Source organism: Saccopteryx bilineata, chromosome 3 (genome assembly GCF_036850765.1).
Source record: "Saccopteryx bilineata isolate mSacBil1 chromosome 3, mSacBil1_pri_phased_curated, whole genome shotgun sequence".
Lineage (NCBI taxonomy): Eukaryota > Metazoa > Chordata > Mammalia > Chiroptera > Emballonuridae > Saccopteryx > Saccopteryx bilineata.
This window is the reverse complement of record NC_089492.1, coordinates 1671891-1696770: the sequence shown is the minus strand read 5'-3', so window position 1 is coordinate 1696770 and position 24880 is coordinate 1671891. Positions and strand designations below refer to the sequence as shown.

Sequence of the window (24880 nt, the reverse complement as noted above, 5' to 3'; positions counted from 1 at the left end):
AGTGCCGTCTGTGCCCTGTGCCCAGAACGGTCCTGCAAGGTGGACTGATGTGATTGCAGGAGGTGTGACAGCAGCTGTGTTGGAGTGCTCACTTTGTGCCGGAAGCCGCTGCGTATTAACCAGCAGGCTCCTCCAGCAGCCGTGGGATTGGCGACCCCCCTCCCCGAGGCCGCCTCCGCCCCAGGGCCTGTGCCTGGACTGTTCCTTCCCCAGGAAGGCTCCTCCAGCAGCCGTGGGATTGGCGACCCCCCTCCCCGAGGCCGCCTCCGCCCCAGGGCCTGTGCCTGGACTGTTCCTTCCCCAGGAAGGCTCCTCCCCGGGTGCCCAGAGGGCTGGCTTTCTCCCTCAAGCCCTTGCTCAGCTGTTTCTTCTCAGGGAGCCCCACCTGGACGGGCTGTTTAAAACGGCGGCAGCCCCAGCCCCAGTCTCCACCCCATATGTCCCTGTTCCCCCCAAGGGTGGACCGTGAACGCACTAGATAAGTTCCTGTATGTGTGGGGTCCCTTCCCCATTCCCTGTCCCTGCTAGGACGGATGTAAGCCCCACAGAGCAGGGGTGCTGGCTCGCTCACTGCTGTGCCCCATGTGGGGACATGCCCGGCACCCACAGATGTGTCTCGAGTAGAACAAGGCATAGAGGCAGGAAGGCAGCCCAGGGTCACACAGGGGAGGGCCCATTGATGGTCACACAGGGGAGGACCCACTGACGGCAGCCCAGGGTCACACAGGGGAGGGCCCACTGACGGCAGCCCAGGGTCACACAGGGGAGGGCCCACTGATGGTCACACAGGGGAGGGCCCACTGACGGCAGCCCAGGGTCACACAGGGGAGGGCCCACTGACGGTCACACAGGGGAGGGCCCACTGACGGTCACACAGGGGAGGGCCCACTGACGGCAGCCCAGGGTCACACAGGGGAGGGCCCACTGACGGTCACACAGGGGAGGGCCCACTGACGGTCACACAGGGTCACACAGGAGAGGGCCCACTGACAGTCACACAGGGTCACACAGGGGAGGGTCCGTTGACGGTCACACAGGGGAGGGTCCGTTGACAGTCACACAGGGTCACACAGGGGAGGGTCCGTTGACAGTCACACAGGGTCACACAGGGGAGGACCCACTGACGGCAGAGCCAGCTCTGGCTACGTGACGGTCCCGGACACTTGGGGCTCTGCACTGAGCTCTGCAGGGGGGGTCAGCGCATGCCTGTGCACGTGTGTGGGGGAAGGGGTGGCATGTGGACCAGAGAGGTCCAGCAATCCTTCAGAAGACACATCGCTGAGCCAGGCCAGGTGCCAGACCCAGATCGGCCCACTGAGCCCTATGCCCGGAACTTCACCCCCGCGTCCTTCACTTCCCCCGGAAGGCTGTGCGCCGGCCTGCCAGGGAGCAAGCAGGCGGCCCAGGCCAGCCCGTGGCCCATTTTCAGCCCTGCCCCCCGCCCGGCCTGTTCAGATGCCACATGGCCACGTCACGCGTCTGACTCGGCCAGTGTTCCTGGGGCACAGCAACTGTTCCCTCTCCGCCGGCCACCCGCTGCCCGCCCACGCTGAGACGCCTCCCACTGGGGGTCTCTGCGTGTGTCTCTCGTCTCTCTGTCTCACTCCCCCCCCCCATTCTTCTGCCTCTGGTGAGATGGGGCCGTTTCTCTCAAGGGTCATTTTAAATATTCATGTTTTAATTAAGGAATTTTATTGCAGAAGAGACGTGTAGGATAATGAAAAAGTGGCATCCTGGGCGCTGGGAGCGTGTCTCCGTGTGTCCCCGTCCCTGCCTGTGTCCCTGTCGCCCTGTGTGGATGTGCACCCCCACCGTGTGCCTGCACGGGGCAGGCGGGGAAGAGGCTGAGCTGCAGCCTGAGTGGGTGTGACCTCCGGAGTCTGGGCGTGGGGGTCTGATGGGCTGGGCTGAGGGACGGAGACCCGCCCTGGGCTCCACAGCCCGAGGGAGGGGTTGAGGCCCGCCCCTACCTCCAGGCCTGTCCCCATGGGCAGGGTGGCCCTGCCATGACACAGACACTCCTGCAAGGCTTCGGGCAAGCGTCTGCAGCCCTCTCCTCTCGGGGGCTTGCGGGGTGCGGAGAGAGGCTAGGCCTAGGTTGGGGGCGGGGTGGGTTTCCAGGTGGAAGGGCTGTGTCTCTGAGCTCGCAAGGGGGGTGTGCAAGGAGAAGGTGAGGGGTGTGGGAACACTGGAGGGCCCCCCACCAGGGCCTCTGGACTGACCACCGCAGCCAAGCACGCGGCTCTCTCACAAGAGCCCATTTAGAAAACTTTGGAAAAGAAGGTTCAGCCTCCGCTGGAGACGAAGCCCGTGCTAGGCAGCGGGGGGTGGGCCCCTGGCCACGAGGTGCACACACAGGTCGTCCCCACGGGAAGTTCCCCCCGGAAGTCAGAGGCGCTGTGCTGCCCGCTGCCTGCGACCCTGTCCGGGGTCCGTGTCCCAGACAGACGGGAGAGGGGGTGTCGGCCTGACAGCCGAGGCCCAGGGAGGGAAGGGACGTGCCCAGGGCCACGGGCCCCAGGGACAGAGCCTGGGCGGAGCCTGAGCCCGCAGGCTTATAATAATAGGTCACCGTTCTGAGGATGGGGTGCGACCACCTGCGGAGGGAAAGAAGCCCCAGGAAAGCAGGTGCCCCTGAGGACAGGGCCAAGGCGGTCTGCCCAGCAGGCCCGCTTCTGTCCCGTGAGACGGGGCAGGCCAGGCCTGCTCACGAGGTCTGCGTGGCGCTGACGGGGATGGCACCTCTATCGCAGGCGTGGGGAGGAGCCCTCGTGTCCTTACCTGGCAGTGGCCGTGGCTCTCCCGGCCCCATCCTGAGGCCCCGCGGCTCCCACTAGGAGCTGGGCGGGCTGCTGGGCGCTCGGGCCCCGAGAGGGGGCGCTGCAGGCCCCGCGGAGGACACACCGGGTCCGGTCTGCAGGGGGACAGGGCTGTGGGCCGGCGTCGGGTTGAGGAGGGGCTTCGGGGAGCCATCCTGTCCGTGGGAAAGGCCGTGGCTTAGTCGGGGATGAGGCGGGGTCCTCACAGGAGCTGGACGAAGCTGTGGGCGTCTGGGGAACCCAGCCGGGCGGCATAGGGGTGAGTGGGCAGGTGCTGCATGACCTGCTGGACTGGGGAGACCTCTGCTGGAGGAGACGGGAAGTGCACATGCCCCTGCTCCAAAAGGGGACACCCCCGCTCTCCAGGAAGGCCTAGCCCCCGGCCGGGGGGCCTCCGTCAGCAACCCCATTCCAGCCAACTTGGGGCGCAGGGACCGGGAGGTCACCGCCTCCAGGCTGGAGCGCCAGGGTGGGAAGAGGCCCGGGAGCCCCGTCTCCATGCCCCCTCTCTCCTGGGTGGCCAGGCTGCCTAGAGGCCATTAATTGGTTCTATTCATCCTGTAATGAGATGGAAATGAGGCTTCCAGACAGAGGGGGCATTGAGCTGGGGAAGAATGGCCGCCTCTCTCTGGGCCTGGAGGGGCCACCCACCCCCGGCCTTGCCCACTCCTCTGCTACCGCTGGAAGCTCACCCAGCCCAGGAGCACCTTGGCTGCCCGGCGAAGGGCGCTGGAGTGCCGCTGTGCCCCCAGCATTGCGGGCGCACCCCGTCCTGGACACACATTTATCAAGTGTCAGCTACGTGTGGGGACACACATTAAAAATAAAAACGCTAACAAAAATAGCGGCTCCGTTTCCGGAGTGTGCGTTAGCGGCAGGAGTGTGGTCAAGGTCAGGGACCAGTCTGTGACCGGGACCAGGGCTCGGTGTGTGAGGGTGGACCAGGAATCCTGTGCCCAGGGTCAGGAGGAAGTCTGTGACGAGGAGCAAGGCTAAGTATGTGGTCAGGGTCTGGGCCCAGCGTGTGACCAGCCTCAGAGGATGACCTGGGGGGTGGGGCTGAGCCTGTGGCCACCCCCCCCTTTGCTCCCTTCCCCTACCACATCCTTGCCACCTGGGTCACCAAGGTAACCAGCCCTGAAATAGTGGGTGTTTTGGCAGCTGAGGCCTAACCTGAGTCTATCCTGAAAGACGGAGCTCTGCAGCAGTTGCCATGGGAACCGAGTGGCATCCTCTGATTAGCCTGGCTTGGACACCCTCTCTCTCCCACCCACTGCTGGTTTCCACGTCACTCAGGCTTCCATGGGGGGCTGGGCTGGGGCAGCAAGGGGCGACCAGCAGGAGGTGCACAGCCTGATCCCACGCCGGCCGGCCATCTCCCTGGACTCCAGCCCCCTCTGTTCCTTTGTCTCTGTCACAGGGTCGGGTGGCCTCGGCAGGGGTCTGGAGCGCTGGACTGGGGCCTCAGTCTGGGGGCACAGGGGGAGACTGGGATCTGACTATGGGTTCTAGTCTCTACTAGCCCGGTGGGTAACTCGCATCTGACGGTTGGCCGTGGTTTTGGGCAGAGTCGCTCGCGAGAGGGCATGATGTGGAGTGGGAGCAGAAGAGACCCCTTATCTGGGCAGCCTCGGCCATAAGACTCCCCGGGCCGGTGCATGTGGACACGCGGAGGCCATGCTGGGGTGCTGGTCTGCTTGCCTCCCTGGGGTGCTCCTATGGTAACTGCGGTGTAAGACAGAGTGGCATTTGCGTAGTGTGCTCCAGATTGGTGGCTCTGAGGCACCCTCAGTGCCAGCCCCGGGGCAGGCCCTCCTGGTATCTGGAGGCACCCTCTTTGAGCTACAGTTTCCTCTGCTGTAAAAGGGGTGAAAATGCTGCCTCTTGGGGTAGATGGGACGTGAAGTTCCTGTGTGCTGAGCTGCCTGCACAGGGCAGGGCCCACAGGAGGCGGAGCGCCCTGCTGAGGAGCCCTCCGGGAGAGCGGGCCACGGAAGGAGTGACCTTCTTCCGTAGGGGCTGGGCTGAGCGCCTCGTGCAGTCCCGCTCGGCCTCTTGCTAGCTGGCAAGCACGGGCTCCTTCGCTTGGCTTGCCTCAGCCTTCTCGTCTGAGCATTGGGAGCAGACAGGCTTCCCTCAGTGATGCAATGACTGACAGGTGAGCACATCACACCCAGGCCCAGGAAGAGGCTCAGAACGGGGCCCTGCTGTCCCCAGAGCAAGGGTCCGTGGAAAGCACAGCCCGGACCCCACTCTGTGGTCCTGGAAGCCCTTCCCTGGGCCTCGCTGTGTACCTGGGAGCCACCTGTGACTTTGTGTAAGCAAGGGACAGTGCGGAGTCCACGCCCACCCACCAAGAGGCAGCCACTGAGGTCCGAGCCCCTCCGGCCTGGCCATCGTCTGGGTGTGTCGGACTGCCCACCTGCCTGGGCACAGAGGACAGGAGGCATGGCTACTGTGTGCCCCTGGCAGAGGCTCCGCCTTTCTGGGCCTGCAGGAGGTGGGGACCGTGGCGGGAGGGTGGGCTCTGTGCGGGGAGGGAGAGAAGAAGGCGCCCCTCCCCGCTGTGACCCAGCACGGAAAGTGAGCCCCCCCCCCCCCCCCCCCCCCCGCTGCTCACACCAGGGAGCTTCCTTCCCATCCTGCCGCCTTTCCTTTGGCCCTGGCGCCCCCTGCTGGTCGGCTCCCAGAACAGGCGCAGTCGCCGAGAGAAGGGACTCCAGCACCTTCCAGCGGCCCTCCCGCAGGGCAGATCTGTGTCTGACCAGTCACGTGGACACTGAATTTATGGCAAACCAAAGTGGGTTCTCTGGGGTCAAGTCCAGCTCAGTGACAACATCGACACCCACCCTTTACCAGCCCTTTTCCTGCCATTGTCCTCACACATCAGTGTTGAGTTGCCACACCCCGTTATCCTCAGATGAGGGCTGTGAGGCCAGGACAGGGTGGCCGGGGGGCGGTGGCACCACCACATGAACAGGACAGGGTGGCCCGGGGGCGGTGGCACCACCACATGAACAGGACAGGGTGGCCCGGGGGCGGTGGCACCACCACATGAACAGGACAGGGTGGCCGGGGGGCGGTGGCACCACCACATGAACAGGACAGGGTGGCCCGGGGGCGGTGGCACCACCACACGAACAGGACAGGGTGGCCCGGGGGCGGTGGCACCACCACACGAACAGGACAGGGTGGCCCAGGGGCGGTGGGACCATGACCACCACATGAACAGGACAGGGTGGCCCGCGGGCGGTGGGACCACCACACGAACAGGACAGGGTGGCCCGGGGGCGGTGGGACCACCACACGAACAGGACAGGGTGGCCCGGGGGCGGTGGGACCACCACACGAACAGGACAGGGTGGCCCGCGGGCGGTGGCACCACCACACGAACAGGACAGGGTGGCCCGGGGGCGGTGGGACCACCACACGAACAGGACAGGGTGGCCCGCGGGCGGTGGGACCACCACACGAACAGGACAGGGTGGCTCGGGGGCGGTGGGACCACCACACGAACAGGACAGGGTGGCCCGGGGGCGGTGGGACCACCACACGAACAGGACAGGGTGGCCCGGGGGCGGTGGGACCACCACACGAACAGGACAGGGTGGCCCGCGGGCGGTGGCACCACCACACGAACAGGACAGGGTGGCCCGGGGGCGGTGGGACCATGACCACCACATGAACAGGACAGGGTGGCCCGGGGGCGGTGGCACCACCACACGAACAGGACAGGGTGGCCCGGGGGCGGTGGGACCATGACCACCACACGAACAGGACAGGGTGGCCCGCGGGCGGTGGGACCACCACACGAACAGGACAGGGTGGCCCGGGGGCGGTGGGACCACCACACGAACAGGACAGGGTGGCCCGGGGGCGGTGGGACCACCACACGAACAGGACAGGGTGGCCCGGGGGCGGTGGGACCACCACACGAACAGGACAGGGTGGCCCGCGGGCGGTGGCACCACCACACGAACAGGACAGGGTGGCCCGGGGGCGGTGGGACCACCACACGAACAGGACAGGGTGGCCCAGGGGTGGTGGGACCATGACCACCACACGAACAGGACAGGGTGGCCCGCGGGCGGTGGCACCACCACACGAACAGGACAGGGTGGCCCGGGGGCGGTGGGACCATGACCACCACATGAACAGGACAGGGTGGCCCGGGGGCGGTGGGACCATGACCACCACATGAACAGGACAGGGTGGCCCGGGGGCAGTGGCACCACCACACGAACAGCCTCTTGGTCCCTTTGCGTGGGCCCCACCTCTGGGATCTCCCAGAGTCCCCAGTGTCACCCTGTGAGGCAGGATCCACTCCCCCAGGCCACGGACCAGCCAAAGCTCTGTGGGGACCCTGCTGGTGGGCCCTGTGTGACCCGCCCTCGGCCAGCCTCGGGTGAACAGACCTCGTGGGGCCGTGGCCCCGCGCCCGGGCAGGTCCCTGTGCTGGACTTGGGCAGTGCCACCTGCTGTCCTCCTGGCCACCTCGCAAGTGGGTGCAGCGTCAGGGGCTGTGCAGGTGTCCGCCGGCCTGCGCTTGGCCGGGCACAGGCGAGGCTGCTCGCCCTGACTGAGTATGCCCTGTCCTGCTTTGCTGGCAGCGCTGGGCCCTGGTGTCCTCGAGGACAAACAGGATGGCAGCGGCCAGAGTTCCTTGCGGTGGGAGCCACCTGGGTGGCTCTAAGCATGGCTTTGAACAGAAGGCCTGAACAAGCAACCTCTTCCTCAGCCCGTCGGTGCAGCCTTGAGGCTCTGGTCCAAGACGGGAGGGACCTCCCTGCTCTTCTTCCCTCAGTAGCTCCCTAGTACTTCAAGCTGTCCTGCTCCGTGCCCTGGAACTAGGGCCACCAAGGGGACAGGGTCAGGACCAGGATGGAGGAAGACCCATGAAGAGCTGAAAGTGGGCGCCTGAGGTCAGAGCAGGGGTGGCTGGAGAGGCCACCCTCTCCAGCTGGACACTACAGCTGGACACCCAGCTGTAGTGGGCCCTTGGTTCCCAAGCTTCCTCAGCAGCAGGAGGCCGGTGTCTGGGGGGAGGCTCAGCCTGGCTGGGCTCTGGGTGTCAGGCCGCACTGGGCCACCAGCTGTGGGACCTTGGTCACCTCTGGTGTTCCTGTGTGGGGGTAGAGGAAAGATCACACAGGTCATGACTGCAAATGGGGGATAATGAGGAAACTGAGGCTCAGAGGAGACTGGACTGAGGACCGTGAGAGGGGCCCCAGCAGGGCGGGAGGGTCTGTGCCCGGGATGGGGGCCTATCAAAGGGCCCCTCTGTGCTCACCCCATCACCAGAGCCCTAGAATGCAGCTGCCGGGTGGCCGGGTGTCATCTGTTCACTCACTCGTTCTTCAGACCCTGCTGGGGCTCGCTTCAGCTTTGCCTGCCCCCCACACACTGGGGACAGGGGCAGGGCCAGTAGGGACGCTGGCACAGGTGCCTACAGACAGCCGAGAGCACCGTGACCCCAGAGGGGTGCCCGGGGAATGGCACGTGGACCATGTCCCCAAGGTCCTCCTTAGGTCCACCCTTCCCCAACACCTCTGCCTCACAGTGGGGGACAACCCCTGACCAGGCCTGCGTTCCACCTCCTGGCTGACCCTCCACCGTGCTGTGCAGGTTCCCACGTGGGGGCCTCACACGTGCGGATCTCTCGGCGCTGGCCACTGTGCCCCCATCCCTTGCCTGGGAGACCCCCAGAAGTCACTCTAAAAGACGTGACCCTGCCCCCTGGTTCCCCCCCACCTCACCCCCAGGCGGCTGGAAGCTGTGGTCGCTGTGGGGGGAGTGCACGCGGGACTGCGGGGGCGGCCTGCAAACACGGACGCGCACCTGCCTGCCTTCCCCGGGCCTCCAGGGCGGCGGCTGCGAGGGGGTGCTGGAAGAGGGCCGCCTGTGCAACCGCAAAGCCTGCGGCGGTGAGTGTCCAGAGGGGCCGGTGAGTGTCCAGAGGGGCGGGCCAGGGCTGGCCGGGGGAGCGAGGGGTCTGGGGTGCGGCCGAAGTGAGGAAGGGGCCCCGGTGGGGTGGGGTGAAGGAAGGTTGCCTGAGGTTGGGCTGGATGGAGGCAGGAATCCCAGACTAGCCAAGCCAGGAGAGGAAGAGGCCCCAGCAGGGCCCGGCCAGATGGAGGTGGAGAGGAGGAGGGGCCCTGAGACTCTGCCAGGCAGGGAAGGGGCGGAGCCTGGCAGTGAGGGGCGGAGCCTAGGCCGGAGCCTGGCTCATGCCTGATCCTGTGTAGCCTGGGACCAGTAGAGGAAAGGGCTCAGGAGAAGGGGGAGGTAGATGGAATTGGGTGGGGCTTTCTTCTCGCTTGTGAATTGGAAATTTGGGGGTACTGCCTCCCTCTGCCCCCCCGTCCTGGTCAGGACTGCCTGCCCCAGCCCCATCCCGCCTCCAGAACATATGTCTGTAATAAGACTCTAATGAACTCATGCATATTTTAGCTGGTCCCATAAAGTTAAATCAAGTTATAATGAGACTGTCATTCTCTGGGTTGGTTTTTCCTTGATGAACTTTTCTGGGAAGAGGAGCTCATCTCAGAAGACTGGGGGGGGGGGGCCTAGGGTGTGTGTGTTGGGGGGTTTTCAGGCCACTAGAAGCAGGGGTGCTGGCGGGATGCTGAACAGGAGAGGGCAGAAACCACTCAAACCCGCTGCCCTTAAGGCCCCGGAGGAAGGCAGGGAGGGGCAAAGAGCGGAACGGACCAGAGAGGGGTTGGCGCCAGTCCTCGGTGCCCTGCTCCAGGTTTCCCAACTCTGGGGGGGGGGGGGGCAAGCAGCTCTGGTACCGCCAAGCCGGCCCCACTCTGGCTGGGGCCTGAGCCACCCAGGGTGAGGAGCAAGGCTCCTGAGTGCCACGGCCTGGACACTGACCTGAGCCTGTCTCGCAGTGGCCGGGCGCACCAACTCCCGTAGCCAGTCGCTGCGGTCCACGGATGCCCGGCGGCGCGAGGAGCTGGGGGAGGAGCTGCAGCAGTTCGGGTTCCCCTCGGCGCACGCAGGTGAGCTGCAGGGGTGGGCGGGGCAGACGCGAGGATGAAAACGCTGTCAGGCGGAGGAGGTTGGTTCCATGGGACAGGCCTCTGTACAAATATTTTAAATTATTAACTGCTGCTAATTGTAAGAAATCACTTTAATTTTTCACCATAACTAGGCTTTGCTCTTATGTGCCAGCCTGTCCTCACCAGGCCAGCTGGCTTTCGGGGCGCTAGTGCAATGTGAGGGGGCCCGTCCGGGGCCAGGCCCCAGGGACCCAGACAGCACAAACCCAGCCCACAGACCTGCAAAGGAACCGCACGTCCTGAGATCAGCCCTCTTCAAACTTCTTGGGCCCAAAGGCCTCACGGCCACCACCTGCTGCTCGGCACACCGTCCTCCTGGGCGGTCCTCGTGTGGGTCTGCCCGCAGTCCTGGCACAGAGGCAGCGGCAGGCCTGTGATGCTGCGGATCTGGGCCCGCAGGTGACCCCGCGGCCGAGGAGTGGTCCCCGTGGAGCGTGTGCTCCAGCACGTGCGGCGAGGGCTGGCAGACCCGCACGCGCTTCTGCGTGTCGTCGTCCTATAGCACGCAGTGCAGCGGGCCCCTGCGGGAGCAGCGGCTGTGCAACAACTCGGCGGTGTGTCCAGGTGGGCGGGCGCGGCGGCGGAAGGGAGCGTGGGGGAGAGGCGTCCAGCGTCTGGGCGAGGGAGCAAGGGAGGAGCATCGAGGCTCAGGGCAGTAGGGGCGGGGCACTTGGGTGGGGCGGGGCATCCGAGGCGGTGGGGAGGGGCAGTGGGGGTGAGGTGGAGCGTGGGGACCGGGCATCAGGGTCCAGGCTTCGAACACGGATTGGGGCAGGGGCAGAGAGGTGGTAATCACGGTTCAGGGATTGACAACTGGGGACCAGGGGTAGGACCAGCAGTGCCCAGTGGTCACAGAGCTCAGCAGCACCGTCCGGCCCCGCCCTCTCTGCAGTGCATGGCGCGTGGGACGAGTGGTCACCCTGGAGCCTGTGCTCCAGCACCTGTGGCCGTGGCTTCCGGGACCGCACCCGCACCTGCAGGCCTCCCCAGTTTGGAGGCAACCCCTGTGAGGGCCCCGAGAAGCAAACAAAGTTCTGCAACATTGCCTTGTGCCCTGGTAGGTGAGAGGGAGGGACTCAGGGAGGGAGGGGAGGGCCCAGTGGGTCACTGGCCAGCCCCAGGACCCCAGCTTTGCCCACCCAGATGCAGCTGCTACAGTGCTCAGAGGCTGGACCCCTCAGGCTGTGATCAGACTGGAGATTGGAGACCCTGGGGCATGCTCACCATGTACCCTAGACCACTGGTCGGCAAACTCATTAGTCAATAGCCAAATATCAACAGTACAACGATTGAAATTTCTTTTGAGAGCCAAATTGTTTAAACTTAAACTATATAGGTATGTACATTGTTATTAACTTAATTAGGGTACTCCTAAGCTGGCCTTTGAGCCACACTCAAGAGGCCAAAGAGCCGCGTGTGGCTCGCGAGCCACAGTTTGCCGACCACTGTCCTGGGGCATTCTTACCCTTGGAGTAGTGGCCTTCCAGGGTGTCCACGCCTGTGTCCCAGGCTGCATGTGGGGCGTGGGTCCTGGGGTGTTTACACTTGTGACCCAGCCTCAGTGTTGGGGTCGTGGGCCCCCAGGGGTGTTCATACCATGTCCCCGGCTGCATGTGGGGCGTGGGTCCTGGGGTGTTTACACTTGTGACCCAGCCTCAGTGTTGGGGTCGTGGGCCCCCAGGGTGTTCATAGCATGTCCCCGGCTGGGTGGAGGCCCTGGGTGTTCACACGGCTCCCGTCCTCTTCCTCCCCTGGGCCGGGCAGTGGATGGAAACTGGAACGAGTGGTCGAGCTGGAGCACGTGCTCCGCCAGCTGCTCCCAGGGCCGGCAGCGGCGCACACGGGAGTGCAACGGGCCTTCGTACGGGGGCGCTGAGTGCCAGGGCCACTGGGTGGAGGCCAGAGACTGCTTCCTGCAGCAGTGCCCAGGTCAGGGCCGCGCCCGGGGTCTGTGGGTGGGGGCGGGGCGGGTGTGGTCTGTGGGTGGGGGCAGGGCGGGTGTGGTCTGTGGGTGGGGGCAGGGCGGGTGTGAGCCGTGGAGGGGGGGTGAGGCCTGTGGGGCCGGACTGTGGGTCCTGGCATGTAGCCACGGGGAGGTGGCAGGACAGTGGGAAGTGAGGGTGGTCGAGGAGGACCAGTGCACGTGAGGAACTTGTTTTTCTTGTATCAAGTTGAGCTCTGGTTTCTCCTCCCCTGGTCGCAATTTCTTTTCTCCTCGTGGCTTCCTGCTCCTACTCTCCTGGGTCCCCACGGCTTTGTGTGTCTGGTCCTCCCTGTGTCCCTGTTCCTGTGTTGTCTGGCCCTTCCTGTTCTCCTGCCCCCACGGCCCTGTGTCTCTGACCGCCGTGACCCCTGGACCTGCGCACTCCTCGTCCCGGGCCTGTGCCTGCACACCTGGCGTGCCCCGCAGTGGATGGGAAGTGGCTGACCTGGGCACCGTGGGGCGGCTGCAGTGTCACGTGCGGGGGTGGCACACAGCGGCGGGAGCGTGTCTGCTCAGGGCCCTTCTTCGGGGGAGCAGCCTGCCAGGGCCCACAGGACGAGTACCGGCAGTGCAGTGCCCAGCGCTGTCCTGGTGAGTGTCTCCTTGCCGCCCTCACAGCCAGCTTGCCGGGGGGCGTCCTGAGGGGCTGGGTGGGCTTGCGGCGGAGTTGGCTAGGAACGGACACCCCCTGGGTCCTGAGGGACTGGGTGGGCTTGCGGCGGAGCTGGCTAGGAACAGACACCCCCTGGGTCCTGAGGGACTGGGTGGGCTTGCGGCGGAGCTGGCTAGGAACGGACACCCCCTGGGTCCTGAGGGGCTGGGTGGGCTTGCGGCGGAGCTGGCTAGGAACGGACACCCCCTGGGTCCTGAGGGACTGGGTGGGCTTGCGGTGGAGCTGGCTAGGAACTGACACCCCCTGGTGACGATGGTTTCGTCGAAGGGTCTGTTCCTCTGGCCGTGCCACCAGCACTCAGCACCCCTTCCCAAACCCGCTCCCCACTCCCTGTCTCTGGCCCCGCACAGAACCCCATGAGATCTGTGACGAGGACAACTTCGGCACTGTGATCTGGAAGGAGACCCCGGCGGGAGAGGTGGCCGCAGTTCGGTGTCCCCGGAATGCCACGGGTGAGGGCCGCAGGCTGCTGGGGCGACAGGCTCCTGTCTTGTCCTCAGAGCCGTGTGTGTGGCGGTGAGGTGGCCCTGTAGGCCTCCCGAGGGCTATCGGAGCAGGACACGTGTTCCTTTCGGCCCTGTGGCTCCTGCTGGTGACAGAGTGTGGCAGTTCTCTAGGGTCATCGCCACTGTGTGTGGTCAGCGGTGCCTGCTGCCCTGGCCTCTCCTGGCCACAGGCTCTGGATTACAGGGGGCACTGCCTCTTTAAGACTCTTGCTACCCCAGGGGCTTCCCCGAGCCTACCCCACGTGTGGAGCTGGGCGGTGGGCCCAGGCTGTGGGCCCTCTCTGGCTTCTGGATTGGGAGGGACTACAGGAGAGGCCCCAGGATGAACTTGAAGTCCCCAACTCGGCTGAGGGCTCTGCCCCATGCAGGTGGGGCCCCTAAAGGTTTGGCTCCTGCCAGGTTCCTGCAGCAGCCGCTCAGGAAATTTGTGAATAAAGAAAGTGAGGTGGCCTGGTCCCCATGCAGGCTCTGTCCTTGGAGAGTCTCTGCTTCTGGGGCAGAGGGTCCCATCCAGAGGGGCCCGGGCCTGGGAGCTGTGGGCGGGATTCCTGCACCGGAGGTGGGCGTCCAGCTGAGACGTGGGAGGCAGAGCTGACCCCCCCGCCTCCCCAGGCCTCATTCTGCGACGCTGTGAGCTGGACGAGGAAGGCATTGCCTACTGGGAGCCCCCCACCTACATCCGCTGTGTCTCCATCGACTACCGGAACATCCAGATGATGGTGAGGGCCCGCTGGGGTCTCCTGCTTTACCTGTCAGTCCAGGGTATCCTCTGCCCTGCGTCCTCAGACTTAACTCTGTGTCCCCAGGGGCACACCCTATGGACACAAGTCAGCGATGGCCACTGGCCGGGGGCTACAGAAGGTCTTCTAAGCATGGGAGGTCCTTGGTACCAGCCTTGACATGTCCTGCGGAATCATGGAACCCAATTCTCTCTCTCCATCTCTCCAGACCCGGGAGCACTTGGCAAAGGCGCAGCGAGGGCTGCCCGGGGAGGGGGTGTCCGAGGTGATCCAGACGCTGGTGGAGATCTCTCAGGACGGCACCAGCTACAGTGGGGACCTGCTCTCCACCATTGACGTCCTGAGGAACATGACCGAGATCTTCCGGAGGGCATACTACAGCCCGACACCCGGGGATGTGCAGGTGGGCTCCCAGGAGGGCTGCCACGGGAGGGGCGTCTAGAAGAGTGGAGGGGGCCCTGGACCCCACCCACACACTGAGCCCACGCTTGGCCACAGGCTGGGCCCCATCTCCGACCTCAGATTAATTACATTCCTGCTGACACACTGAGCACCGGCCCTGGTCACAGCTGAGCACTAACCCTGGTCACCTGGGCTGAGCCCCGATGCCACTCACAGGCTGAGCCCTGACCCTGCTCACACTCTCAGCCCTGCCCCTGGTCACACTCTCAGCCCTGCCCCTGCTCACACTCTCAGCCCTGACCTTGGTCACACTCTCAGCCCTGACCCTGGTCACACTCTCAGCCCTGCCCCTGCTCACACTCTCAGCCCTGCCCCTGCTCACACTCTCAGCCCTGACCTTGGTCACACTCTCAGCCCTGACCCTGGTCACACTCTCAGCCCTGCCCCTGCTCACACTCTCAGCCCTGACCCTGGTCACACTCTCAGCCCTGACCCTGGTCACACTCTCAGCCCTGCCCTGGTCACACTCTCAGCCCTGCCCCTGGTCACACACTCAGCCCTGACCCTGGTCACACTCTCAGCCCTGCCCCTGGTCACACTCTCAGCCCTGACCCTGGTCACACTCTCAGTCCTGACCCTGGTCACACTCTCAGCCCTGCCCCTGGTCACACTCTCAGCCCTGACCCTGGTCACATTCTCAGCCCTGACCCTGGTCACACTCTCAGCCCTGACCTTGGTCACAGGCTCAGCCCTGACCTTGGTCACACTCTCAGCCCTGACCCTGGTCACAGGCTCAGCCTTGCTCCCGGTGCCTCGTTCTCTGCTCACGGGCCCTTCTTCCTCTTCCTTCCAGAACTTTGTCCAGATCATCAGCAACCTGCTGGCAGAGGACAACCGGGACAAGTGGGAGGAGGCCCAGCTGGTGAGGACACTGGCCAGAGCAGCAGGAGGGGCCGGGTCTCCCTGGTGCCTCCCTAAGCCCAAGGCTAGCCCAGCGTGGGGCCCCGGGTTCGAATCTTAGCTCGGCCCCTATCCGTCACGTGACGTTGAGGAAGTCACTTAACGTTCTGAACCTTGGAATCCCCACCCGTCAGAGAACAGCAGCTCACCTTGTGGGGCGCGTGAAGGGGTGAGGGGCAATGTGTTGGCCGCCTGGTGCTTGTTGGGGTGACCACGTGGTGCTTGTTGGGGTGACCACGTGGTGGTTATTTTTCATCTGGAAAGAGCAGTCAACCTTCCTTCCTCTCAGACTGACCTGTCCCCAGGGCAGTTCCCAGAGAGCAGACTGCAAGATCCCAGAGATCCTGCTGTCCCCTCCCGCCCAGCCTGGACCCCTGGTCACAGGGCCCCAGAGATCCTGCTGTCCCCTCCCGCCCAGCCAGGACCCCTGGTCACAGGGCCCCAGAGATCCTGCTGTCCCCTCCCCCCCAGCCTGGCCCCCTGGCCACAGGGCCCCAGAGATCCTGCTGTCCCCTCCCCCAGCCTGGACCCCTGGCCCCAGAGCCCGAGAGATCCTGCTGTCCCCCCCCCCCCAGCCTGGACCCCTGGCCACAGAGCCCGAGAGATCCTGCTGTCTCCCCCCCCAGCCTGGACCCCTGGCCACAGGGCCCCAGAGATCCTGCTGTTCCCTCCCCCAGCCTGGACCCCTGGCCACAGGGCCCCAGAGATCCTGCTGTTCCCTCCCCCCAGCCTGGACCCCTGGCCACAGGGCCCCAGAGATCCTGCTGTTCCCTCCCCCCAGCCTGGACCCCTGGCCACAGGGCCCCAGAGATCCTGCTGTCCCCTCCCCCCAGCCTGGACCCCTGGCCACAGGGCCCCAGAGATCCTGCTGTCCACCCCCCAGCCTGGGCCCCTGGCCACAGGGCCCGAGCACAGCAGCCCTTCTGGGCTCAGTGTTCTTGTCTGTAAATGGCGATGGGTACTCAGAGGTGCTGACGTTGCTCCCCCAGTCGGCTCTGGAGCCTGTGGTGCTGGGAGGGGGTGAGCAACAGGACCCAGAAGCAGGGGCAGGTGGGAGGAGGTGGAGAAACAAGGTTTGTCTCTGGCTTGGGTGCCGGGCCTTCGAGGACCCCCTTGCTGAGCTTCAGGGGCGGGGGTTTGGGAGGGGCTGCTCCCCACCGTCTCTGAGGCTGCCTGGCCCCCACCCCCACCAGATGGGCCCCAACGCCAAGGAGCTGTTCCGGCTGGTGGAGGACTTTGTGGACGTCATTGGCTTCCGCATGAAGGACTTGAGGGACGCATACCAGGTGACAGACAACCTGGGTAAGCCCACTGCATGCTACGCTGAAACTCCCCCCACTGGGCGGGCCTTCCTGCCTCAGTTTCCTCACTGTGTACACAGGCCAGGGCCAGACCCGCCCCAGGCCAGCGCCTGAGATCAGTTCTGTGTGTTCAGGTGCACAGACCTGACACGACCCTGAGGGGGGTCAGCATGGGGCGTCACAGACCCAAACATGGTCTTAGAGAGCTCGAATCTGGGGACACACCAGGAGCCCAGTCCACCGCCCTCCCGCCCCCAACCATGGGTCACCCCCATGCCCTCTGTCTTCTGGGGGGGCCTGGGGGGTTTAAGGCAGGACTGTGTACCCGCTCCTTCTCTGCCCTCTGCTCCCAGAGCATCTGGTCAGAGGGGCCTGGTCTCCACCCTGCCCCCTGGCAGTGACCAAGTCTGTAACACGGCATGGTGACAGTGCTCAGCTCCTGGGGAGGAGAGAGCGGTATGTGGGCCCAGGACCTGGGAGGCTGTTACCATGAAGCTCTGTCACCAGTGTGCCCCTCAGGAGCTCTCCTGGGCCACACTTATCGGCTCCTCCCGTCTTGGGGCACCTGCCCTGACTCTCTGCACACCCCTCCTTCTCCCCACACACCCCACACCCACACCCCCTCTTCCTGGACACTTACTCTAGAAATCAACCAGCCTGGCCTGTGTTTACTCAAAGTCATCTCCTTGGGGAGGATTCTGGACCGCCCTGTCCGGAAGTGTGGCCCTCCCCCGGCCTCCCACACACCTTCCTGGGACTGTCACTCCCTGTCTGTCTCCCCCACCAATTGTCAAGGCCAGGAGGGGTTCCATTTGGCCCCTGATGAGCCCTCAGCACGAGGACATCCTGGCGAACGGAAAGTGCTCCGTGATTGTGTAGAGGGACCAACTGGTCATTGTTCTTTTATTGGTGGGGCACTCGCCACACAGAGAGGAGGGTCCCGTCCCTGTCCCCAGGGCCTTTCATAGGGAAGACGCCATGGTCCTCAGAGCTGACCATAGGTGCAGGGAAGGGAAGCCAGGCATGGAGGGTGAGGCTGGGGGCCAGGGCACTGCATGAACCAAGGCACGGAGGTGTCCGTGGCTGGTATGTGGGCTTCTGTCAGGGACAGGTCCCAGAGAGGGGCAAAGGCCCGGTGCCGATCCCATGCAGAGGGTGGAGGGAGCACAGTGTCTGCCCAGGTTGGGGGGCCAGGAATGAAGGGGCCACCCCACCCTCAGTCCTGGTCCTCCCAAGCCTGTGTCTGCCACTCACCCATGGAACATGGGTCTCACTTAGACCAGACAGAGTCTGATGAGACTTGGCTCTTTAGGGGTGAGCTTGGCTAGGACGCAGTGGGCCAGGGGTCCGCAGGAGGCCGGCCAGGCCCCAGGGCCAGACTCCCACTGCCGACGCCAACTCTCGCCACTGGTTTCTCTTCCTGCTGCTGTGTCAGCCCTGCCCCCTGCCCCTTCCTCCTGCATCACCCCTCCCACCCAGCCCATCCGCTGTCTTCCTACTGTCCTCGGGAGCTGGGGTCTGCCCCTGCCCCTTCCTCCTGCATCACCCCTCCCACCCAGCCCGTCCGCTGTCTTCCTACTGTCCTCGGGAGCTGGGGTCTGCCCCTGCCCCTTCCTCCTGCATCACCCCTCCCACCCAGCCCGTCCGCTGTCTTCCTACTGTCCTCGGGAGCTGGGGTCTGCCCCTGCCCCTTCCTCCTGCATCACCCCTCCCACCCAGCCCGTCCGCTGTCTTCCTACTGTCCTCGGGAGCTGGGGTCTGCCCCTGCCCCTTCCTCCTGCATCACCCCTCCCACCCAGCCCGTCCGCTGTCTTCCTACTGTCCTCGGGAGCTGGGGTCTGCCCCTGCCCCTTCCTCGGAGCCATGGTGGAGGGGGAGCTGGGCTCCAGCGTCAGGGGTACCACAGCGGACCCCACTGGCTCTCAGGACACAGCCAAGCCAGGGAGTCTATGTAGGGATGGTGCATACGGGGAGGGAAATTGGCCTGGAGCTTGGGGCCAGGGGCTCTGGTGAGAGGCCAGGAGGTACCCAGGCCCTGGGCCTTGTGAGGAGTTGGTGCCGGGCAGGAGCTTGGCTGGGTAGCCCCGTGCACCACAGGCCCCCTCTGAGCTGAGAGCAGCCCATGTGATGGTCCTGAATCCCAAGGACCACTCCCCACCTCCTCCGGCCCAAGGCTCCTTGTCATGTAACTGCTCTCTCTGTCCTTCTCTGTTGCCTCTTGTCATCGACCCCCTGCCACAGTCCTCAGCATCCATAAGCTCCCAGCCAGCAGAGCCACAGACATCAGCTTTCCCATGAAGGGCTGGCGAGCCACGGGCGACTGGGCCAAGGTTCCGGAGGACAGGGTCACCGTGTCGAAGAGTGTCTTCTCCACAGGCCTGGCCGGTGAGGGCCCCAGGGCATGGCAGGACCCTCGTGGGAGACTCGGGCCCTGGAGTTGGAGGGTCCAGCCCCTGGGGAAGTCCTTCTAGAGTCCGGCCTGTTGCATCCGGGTCCAGGGTAGCATTCGTATTTCTTCTCAGTGTTCCCGAGGTCTCCCCTCCCCTAGAAAGCCCTGTGTGCTCTTCCTGTGCTGGGGAGCTTCCAGGCAGTATCTGTGGAATGGGTCAATGAAAGCAGGCAACTCTGGTTCCCAGAAAGAAAACAATGTGCCCTGCCTGTCCCCAGCTCGTGGGGGTCACTAGGGGGACCCAGGTAGTTATCCCAGCTCTTCCACTGCAGGGCTGCGTTCATGGCGGGGGGGTAGACACGTGGAACCTGGGCCCTCATCGGGGGGCACTCACAGGAGCAGGGTCTGGGCGTGGGGATGGCTGGGCGGAGGGTGACTGGCGTGCTGTCTTCCAGAGGCTGATGACTCGTCCGTGTTCGTGGTGGGCACCGTGCTCTACCGGAACCTGGGCAGCTTCCTGGCCCTTCAGAGGTGGGTGCCGGGGGGCCCGTGGGAGACAGGGGTGCGCAGGCATTCAGGAGAGGGTCCCGGAGGGGCCGCGGGCCTCACGGGGGCTCCCAGACCCCCTGACGCGGCCTGCTGACTCCTCCAGAAACACGACCGTCCTGAACTCCAAGGTCATCTCGGTGACAGTGAAGCCCCCCCCTCGCTCCCTGCTTACGCCCTTGGAGATTGAGTTTGCCCACATGTACAATGTGAGTGCCTGCGTTCCCTGCGTGTGCGTGGCCCCTCCTGTCCGACCCCGTCTGTGGGGTGGGAGGGAGGTCTCACCTCAGCCCTGTAAGAGCTGCCTTCATCCCCCAACGAGTGGTGGGGAAACTGAGGCGTGGAGAGTTGCTGTGACCTGCTCAGGGTCGCTCAGAGCAGGGTGATGTGGGAGCCAACATTTAACCCACCTCCAACACCACTGCCTAAGTCCCGTCACTGCTGTCCCGGTCTCTGTCAACCTGGCTGCTCCTTTTGGGGGAGAGACATCCCCTTCTGAGAAGCCAGTTTGCCCCCGGTCTCAGATTCCTTGGGGTTCTCTGTCAGGCCCGGCTGAGAGCCAGGACCCCAAGGGTCACCCAGCCAAGACAGAACAGTGCCAGGCCTTGAACCCCAGGCCAGGGTTGTGGGAAGAACCAGCCTTGCTCTTTCCTGCTGTGTAGCCTTGGACAAGTTGCTTAACCTCTCTGTGCCATGGCTGCCTCCCTTACCAAGTGTGAACTACAGGGTGGGGTGAGGACTAAGTAGTCTCCCCTGTGACTGCAGGGAACCCCCTGCCTTTCCCAGTCCTGTCGCCCCAGGACTGGTAGGCTGTGGCCGTGGGACAAGGGTGTTTGCTGGACCCTCTGTGTGCCTGCCTGACCCTGGCTCCCTTACCTCACAGGGCTCCCTGGGAAGGTCTTCCCGTGACCCCCTTTTGCATTAAGCTGACTGATGAGCTGAGCTTCCAGAGATGGATTTTGGCCACTGCTACCCTGTTCAGAGAGGGGACAGGAGCTGCCCAAGGCCACACAGCGGGGGTGGGGCGGAGGGGCCTGAGCAGTCTCTTCCCTGCTCTGGGCCTCAGTTTCCTCCCCCTCAGCCCCTGCAGCAGAGCACCTGGGCCACCTGTGGGCTGGGCCCAGCAGTGCTCCTCAGGCAGGGCTTGAGGGGTTGAGGGGGCAGGCAGGTGACCCTGACTCCTCCCCCTTCTCTCCAGGGCACCACCAACCAGACCTGCATCCTGTGGGATGAGACAGATGTGTAAGTTCATCTGGGTTTGTGGCCTCAAGGCCCCCAGGGTGGTCTTCCAGGGAAGCTGACTGGGCAGGGGAGGGCTGCAGTTCCGGCCACCGGCCCCAGTCTGTCTGTGTCCCCTGCGGCCCCTCCCTGCCCCGGTCCGGCTCTGGGGCAGGACAGCGCCCAGGGGAGGGCTGCAGTTCCGGCCACCGGCCCCAGTCTGTCTGTGTCCCCTGCGGTCCCTCCCTGCCCAGGTCCGGCTCTGGGGCAGGACAGTACCCAGCCAGCCCACCTACTGCCCTTCCTGGGGAAGTCCGCCGTCAGGGAAGGAGAGGGCTGTGGCGCTCCAGACCTGGGCAGGTGACAGCCCGCCCTCCCCTGTAGCGGGCCTACCCCTGCCGTTTTGGTTTGCAGGAGCTGCGGGCGCCCCCCGCAGACCGGGGCAGCTTGGGTGGGAAGTAGCGACGCACTAGGGGGTTCCTGGGGTCATGGGCCCAGGTCTTCAACTGGCACCTACCAGTGCCACCGGGGACATGGGCTACAGCACAGTGAGAACAAGCTGGGAGGCTGCTCTGCCCTGCAGGGACGGGGCTGGACGGGCTGGGCTGTGACCTCCCAGTGCAAGCCGCCCCCAGAGAGGAGAAGGGTCAGAATTTTGGGAGACGGGACAGGAGAGAGCGTGGCAGCTGGACCCTACTGGGCCGGGCAGGCCTGGTGGGGGCTGGGCTTCCCCAGGGGAAGTGCAGTATGCACTGGGAGGCGTGGTCAACGGGAAGCTGGGTGTCATGGTCGCTGCTCACCCCACTCAGCCACGGCACCAGCCCCCAGGCTACCCTGTGTGCTGACCCAGGCCGGAGGGGAGGGGAGTGTGCTCACAGCTGGCCCCTGGGCCTGAGGCACACGCGCCCAGTCCCCCCAAGGACTCTGTCCTGGGAGGTCAGGGATGGCTTCCGGTGTGGCTGACATTGAGGAGGTCGTGTTTGCCTGGCAGAGAAAGGGAGGAAAGGGCTTCAGGCAGAGGCAGAGCCTGGACCGAGGCCGGAGAGCAGGCAGGGTGGGTGCAGAGGGGAGGCTGCGAGGGGCGTGGCATGCTTTGTGGGGATAGTGTGTCAGGGGCCCTGGAAGTTGTCAGGGGATCTCATCCACCCCCCTGTCCACCCGTCCATCTGCCGGTGACCACTGCTGCAGGGGGTCCTGGGCCTCAGCCTTCTCTAGCCCCAGTGAGGGCCGTAGAGACAGATTGGTGTGGAAATGTCAGGTCCTGAAACGTGCCACCAGCGGAGCCAGATAAGTCTGGTGGCAGGAAGGCTGAGCTGGCCTTCAGAGCGGGTCCCTGGGAACCTCTCTGAGCTGCTGCTGTTTGAGCAGAGGTCACGTGGGCGTCGGGACAAGCGTTCTGGCAGAAGGAAGAAGCACTGCAAAGACCCTTGCTGGGCGTGCGTGTGCATGGCCAGCTGACCGCACTGGCCTTTCCTGCCTTGGGTCTGCGGCCAGGGCTGGGCTGGGCTGGGGGAGAGCTGGGTGGACCCCGCAGCCCGGGGGAGCGGCCGCTCTGGTTCCTGTTGACTGCTTTCCTCTGGGTTTTGCAAGCGGCACAAGGTCTCTGTGCAAATTAGAACGTCACAGACACACGGAAGCAGAAAAGGCAAGGAAGACTGTGCTCCCAGTGCCCAGCCCGGCCACGTGGTCCTCGGGGGGCTTCCCGGAGCGTTGCCTTTGCAGAGGGTGCAGGTCCATCCTATCTGGCGCAAGCCCCTCCCCGCAGCTCAGAAACCCTCCCCAACTCGCCCCTACCGAAGAACCTCCCACTTTCTCCCCCTCCCCCAACTTCATCAGCATCCCTGCGTGGACGGTCCTGCCGCATTGCCCGTCCCCAGACAGTTCCTAAGCTGTTGGTAGTGAGCTGCTTCCCAGAAAGGTGAGGACCTTTCCTCTGCCCTCTAGGGGCAGCGGGCCGTGAGAGGCCTGGCCCGCCCAGCCTGTGTCCAGGAAGGACATTGTTGATGGGACGCAGGTTTGTCTGGGTGGCCTGGGGCAGAACCTGCCCTCTGGGGCCTCGGCTTCCTGGCCCTGTGGGGAGCCTGCCTGCTTGTGGGCTGGGGCAGAGCGGGGACCTGGGAGAGTGTGGCAGCCAGGCCCACGGGTTGTTCAACACTGCCCAAGCATCCACCCGCTATTTCTCTCTCGGGTGTGGAGGGCCCACCTGCCTCGCTCACCTCTGGATGGGGCCCAGGGGCCCAGGGGCCCAAGGACAGCAGGAAGGTGCCAATGGTGTCGTGTTTGAGGTGTGCCCGGCAGCATTTTGCACAAGCTCCCCGTCTGTCCCTGCACTGCGCCCGGTACCTGTGAGGCTCTCAGAGGCCCGTGGTCCAGCTTGAAAGCTCAGGAGTGGAGCGGAGGCATCTGAGATGGAGCTGAGGCCCGTGGGGAGGGGGAGGCTCCCCGGCTCTCACCCCTGCTCTGTGCTGGCGGCTTCTGCTCCCATGGCTGGGTGGGCTGCTCCCCCCCCCCCATGAATCTCCTCAGGGAACCAAGGGTTTCCCAGGTGATCTGATGTGATCCAGGTGCAGAGCCCCAGGTCTGCCCCCACCGGTGTGCCCAGGGGGCAGGTCTGTGCTGGCGTCGACCTGCATCTTCATGTGCTTGGAAGATCTCAGATGTCTGCAGGATCATGGGGGGGGGGGGGGCGGGGGGAGCCATCAGTAACCGTCAGGTGGAATAGTGACCTCGTAATGCAGGACTGTCATCCCTAATGAACCCTGATCATGGATGGAGCCTTGATCTCAGGCTCACTGACCCTGGGCACACATCAGCCCTGGCTGTGGTCACACATGAACCCAGACCTCAGACACGGACTGCGTCTGACCCTGGTCACACCCTGAACCCTGACCCTGCGTCTCGTCTGGAATGACTTGTGCTTGTTGACACATAGGCATGTGTCATGAGCCTGTAGGGCTGTCTCCTCTCCCAGCTCCATGAGACAGTTGAGTGTGCAACAGACTCATCTTGGAAAGAATGAGTCAGAGGGTTCCACCCACAGTGCAGACCCCCCACCTGCCTTGCCCCAGTTACACACACACACACACACACTCAGCATCCACACTTGAAGTGTCAGCTCATGCCCTGTGAACACCAGGCCCTGACAGCCCCCTGGAGCCCCCTTGCTCTAAAGCCTGTGTTATGTAACCAAATCCCACCCTCTCAGTCCAAAGACACCAGATCACCCACTCCTTAGCCAGCCGACCGCACGGCTCAGCGCCTCCCACAGCACCCCCACAGGAGCGTGGCCAGTGGCAGTGAGGGGCGTTAGCGGGGAGGAGGGGAGTCCTTGCAGAGCGGGGGGGGGGCGGGGGGGGCGGAAGGGGGGACCCTAGAGGAAGGGGGTGAGAGGATGGACTGGGAGTGACCGGGAGAGGAGGGCCCCAGCCCAGCCTGGGGTTAAGGTCTGTGGTTCTGAAAGGACAGCTCCCTGGGTCTTGCACTTGAGAGCAAGTTGCAAATGATCCTATTTTTCAGTCTTCTTTTTAAAAACAACCGAGAATTACAGCAAGTATGAAAGTCAGAGCTGCAGGATCTTCCGAGATCTGCTCTTCCTCACTGGAAAGTGGTGCAGCTGAGGCCCAGTGTGGGGGCGTTAGTGGAGACCAGACACCCTCCACGGTGCTCCTGCTGTGCCCGCGTTCACGGGGCTCTGTGTGTGAGGGTGTAGGGAGTGTCCTGCCAGAGGCCAGCCCCGCCAGGGCTCTGGGATGGGCAGGGTTCCATGCCCACCACGCCGTGTGCTCCTGGGCTCACACACACACATCCACCACAAAGGCTCTGAGGAGCCCTGCAGCAGGCTCCTGCTCAGCCGGGTTGGGGCTCTCCTGGACCAGGGGGCTCTCAGCACCCTACTCTGACATGGAGACCCACTGTGTGAGGGGCGATGCTCCCAGACTCTCCAGAGACACTGGAGGCCCAGCCCCTGCCAGGCACCTCTGATCGGCCTGCTCCACTCGCACAAGCCTTCCCAGTCTGGCTGAGGAGAGGGAGGCCCCGTGCTCCCTGTCAAGCCCAAGGTCGTCCTGCCGGTCTCTCTGGTCTGTGCTCGCTCCCAGCTGTGCAGGCCCCCAGTACTGCCATGCACGGTGAGCCCGGGCCAAGTGCCGCTGTCCCGGGGGACGCTCTGGACCCAGGCCCACCTCCACCCCCACCCCTGGAGCCCCTACCCAAGGGCACATCCTGATCTCTTTAAGAGCCTTCCCCCCCCCCCTCTTTGGTTTCCTTGGAGAGGGC

At 64.7% G+C, this 24880-nt stretch overlaps 1 protein-coding gene across 2 annotated transcripts in view; it reads left to right on the top strand.

Annotated features, from left to right (window-relative positions):
- Window positions 1–24880, top strand: part of ADGRB1 (adhesion G protein-coupled receptor B1) — an 85390-nt gene that overhangs the window by 18082 nt on the left and 42428 nt on the right. For both annotated transcript variants that reach the window (XM_066265554.1, XM_066265553.1), the window contains exons 3-17: window positions 8582–8743; window positions 9716–9826; window positions 10286–10450; window positions 10779–10943; window positions 11651–11815; window positions 12297–12461; window positions 12894–12995; window positions 13662–13768; window positions 13998–14192; window positions 15045–15113; window positions 16345–16453; window positions 18694–18837; window positions 19297–19372; window positions 19494–19596; window positions 20586–20629. In XM_066265554.1, coding sequence (XP_066121651.1) covers window positions 8582–8743; window positions 9716–9826; window positions 10286–10450; window positions 10779–10943; window positions 11651–11815; window positions 12297–12461; window positions 12894–12995; window positions 13662–13768; window positions 13998–14192; window positions 15045–15113; window positions 16345–16453; window positions 18694–18837; window positions 19297–19372; window positions 19494–19596; window positions 20586–20629 — 1882 coding nt within the window. The remainder of the gene's footprint in view (window positions 1–8581; window positions 8744–9715; window positions 9827–10285; window positions 10451–10778; window positions 10944–11650; window positions 11816–12296; window positions 12462–12893; window positions 12996–13661; window positions 13769–13997; window positions 14193–15044; window positions 15114–16344; window positions 16454–18693; window positions 18838–19296; window positions 19373–19493; window positions 19597–20585; window positions 20630–24880) is intronic.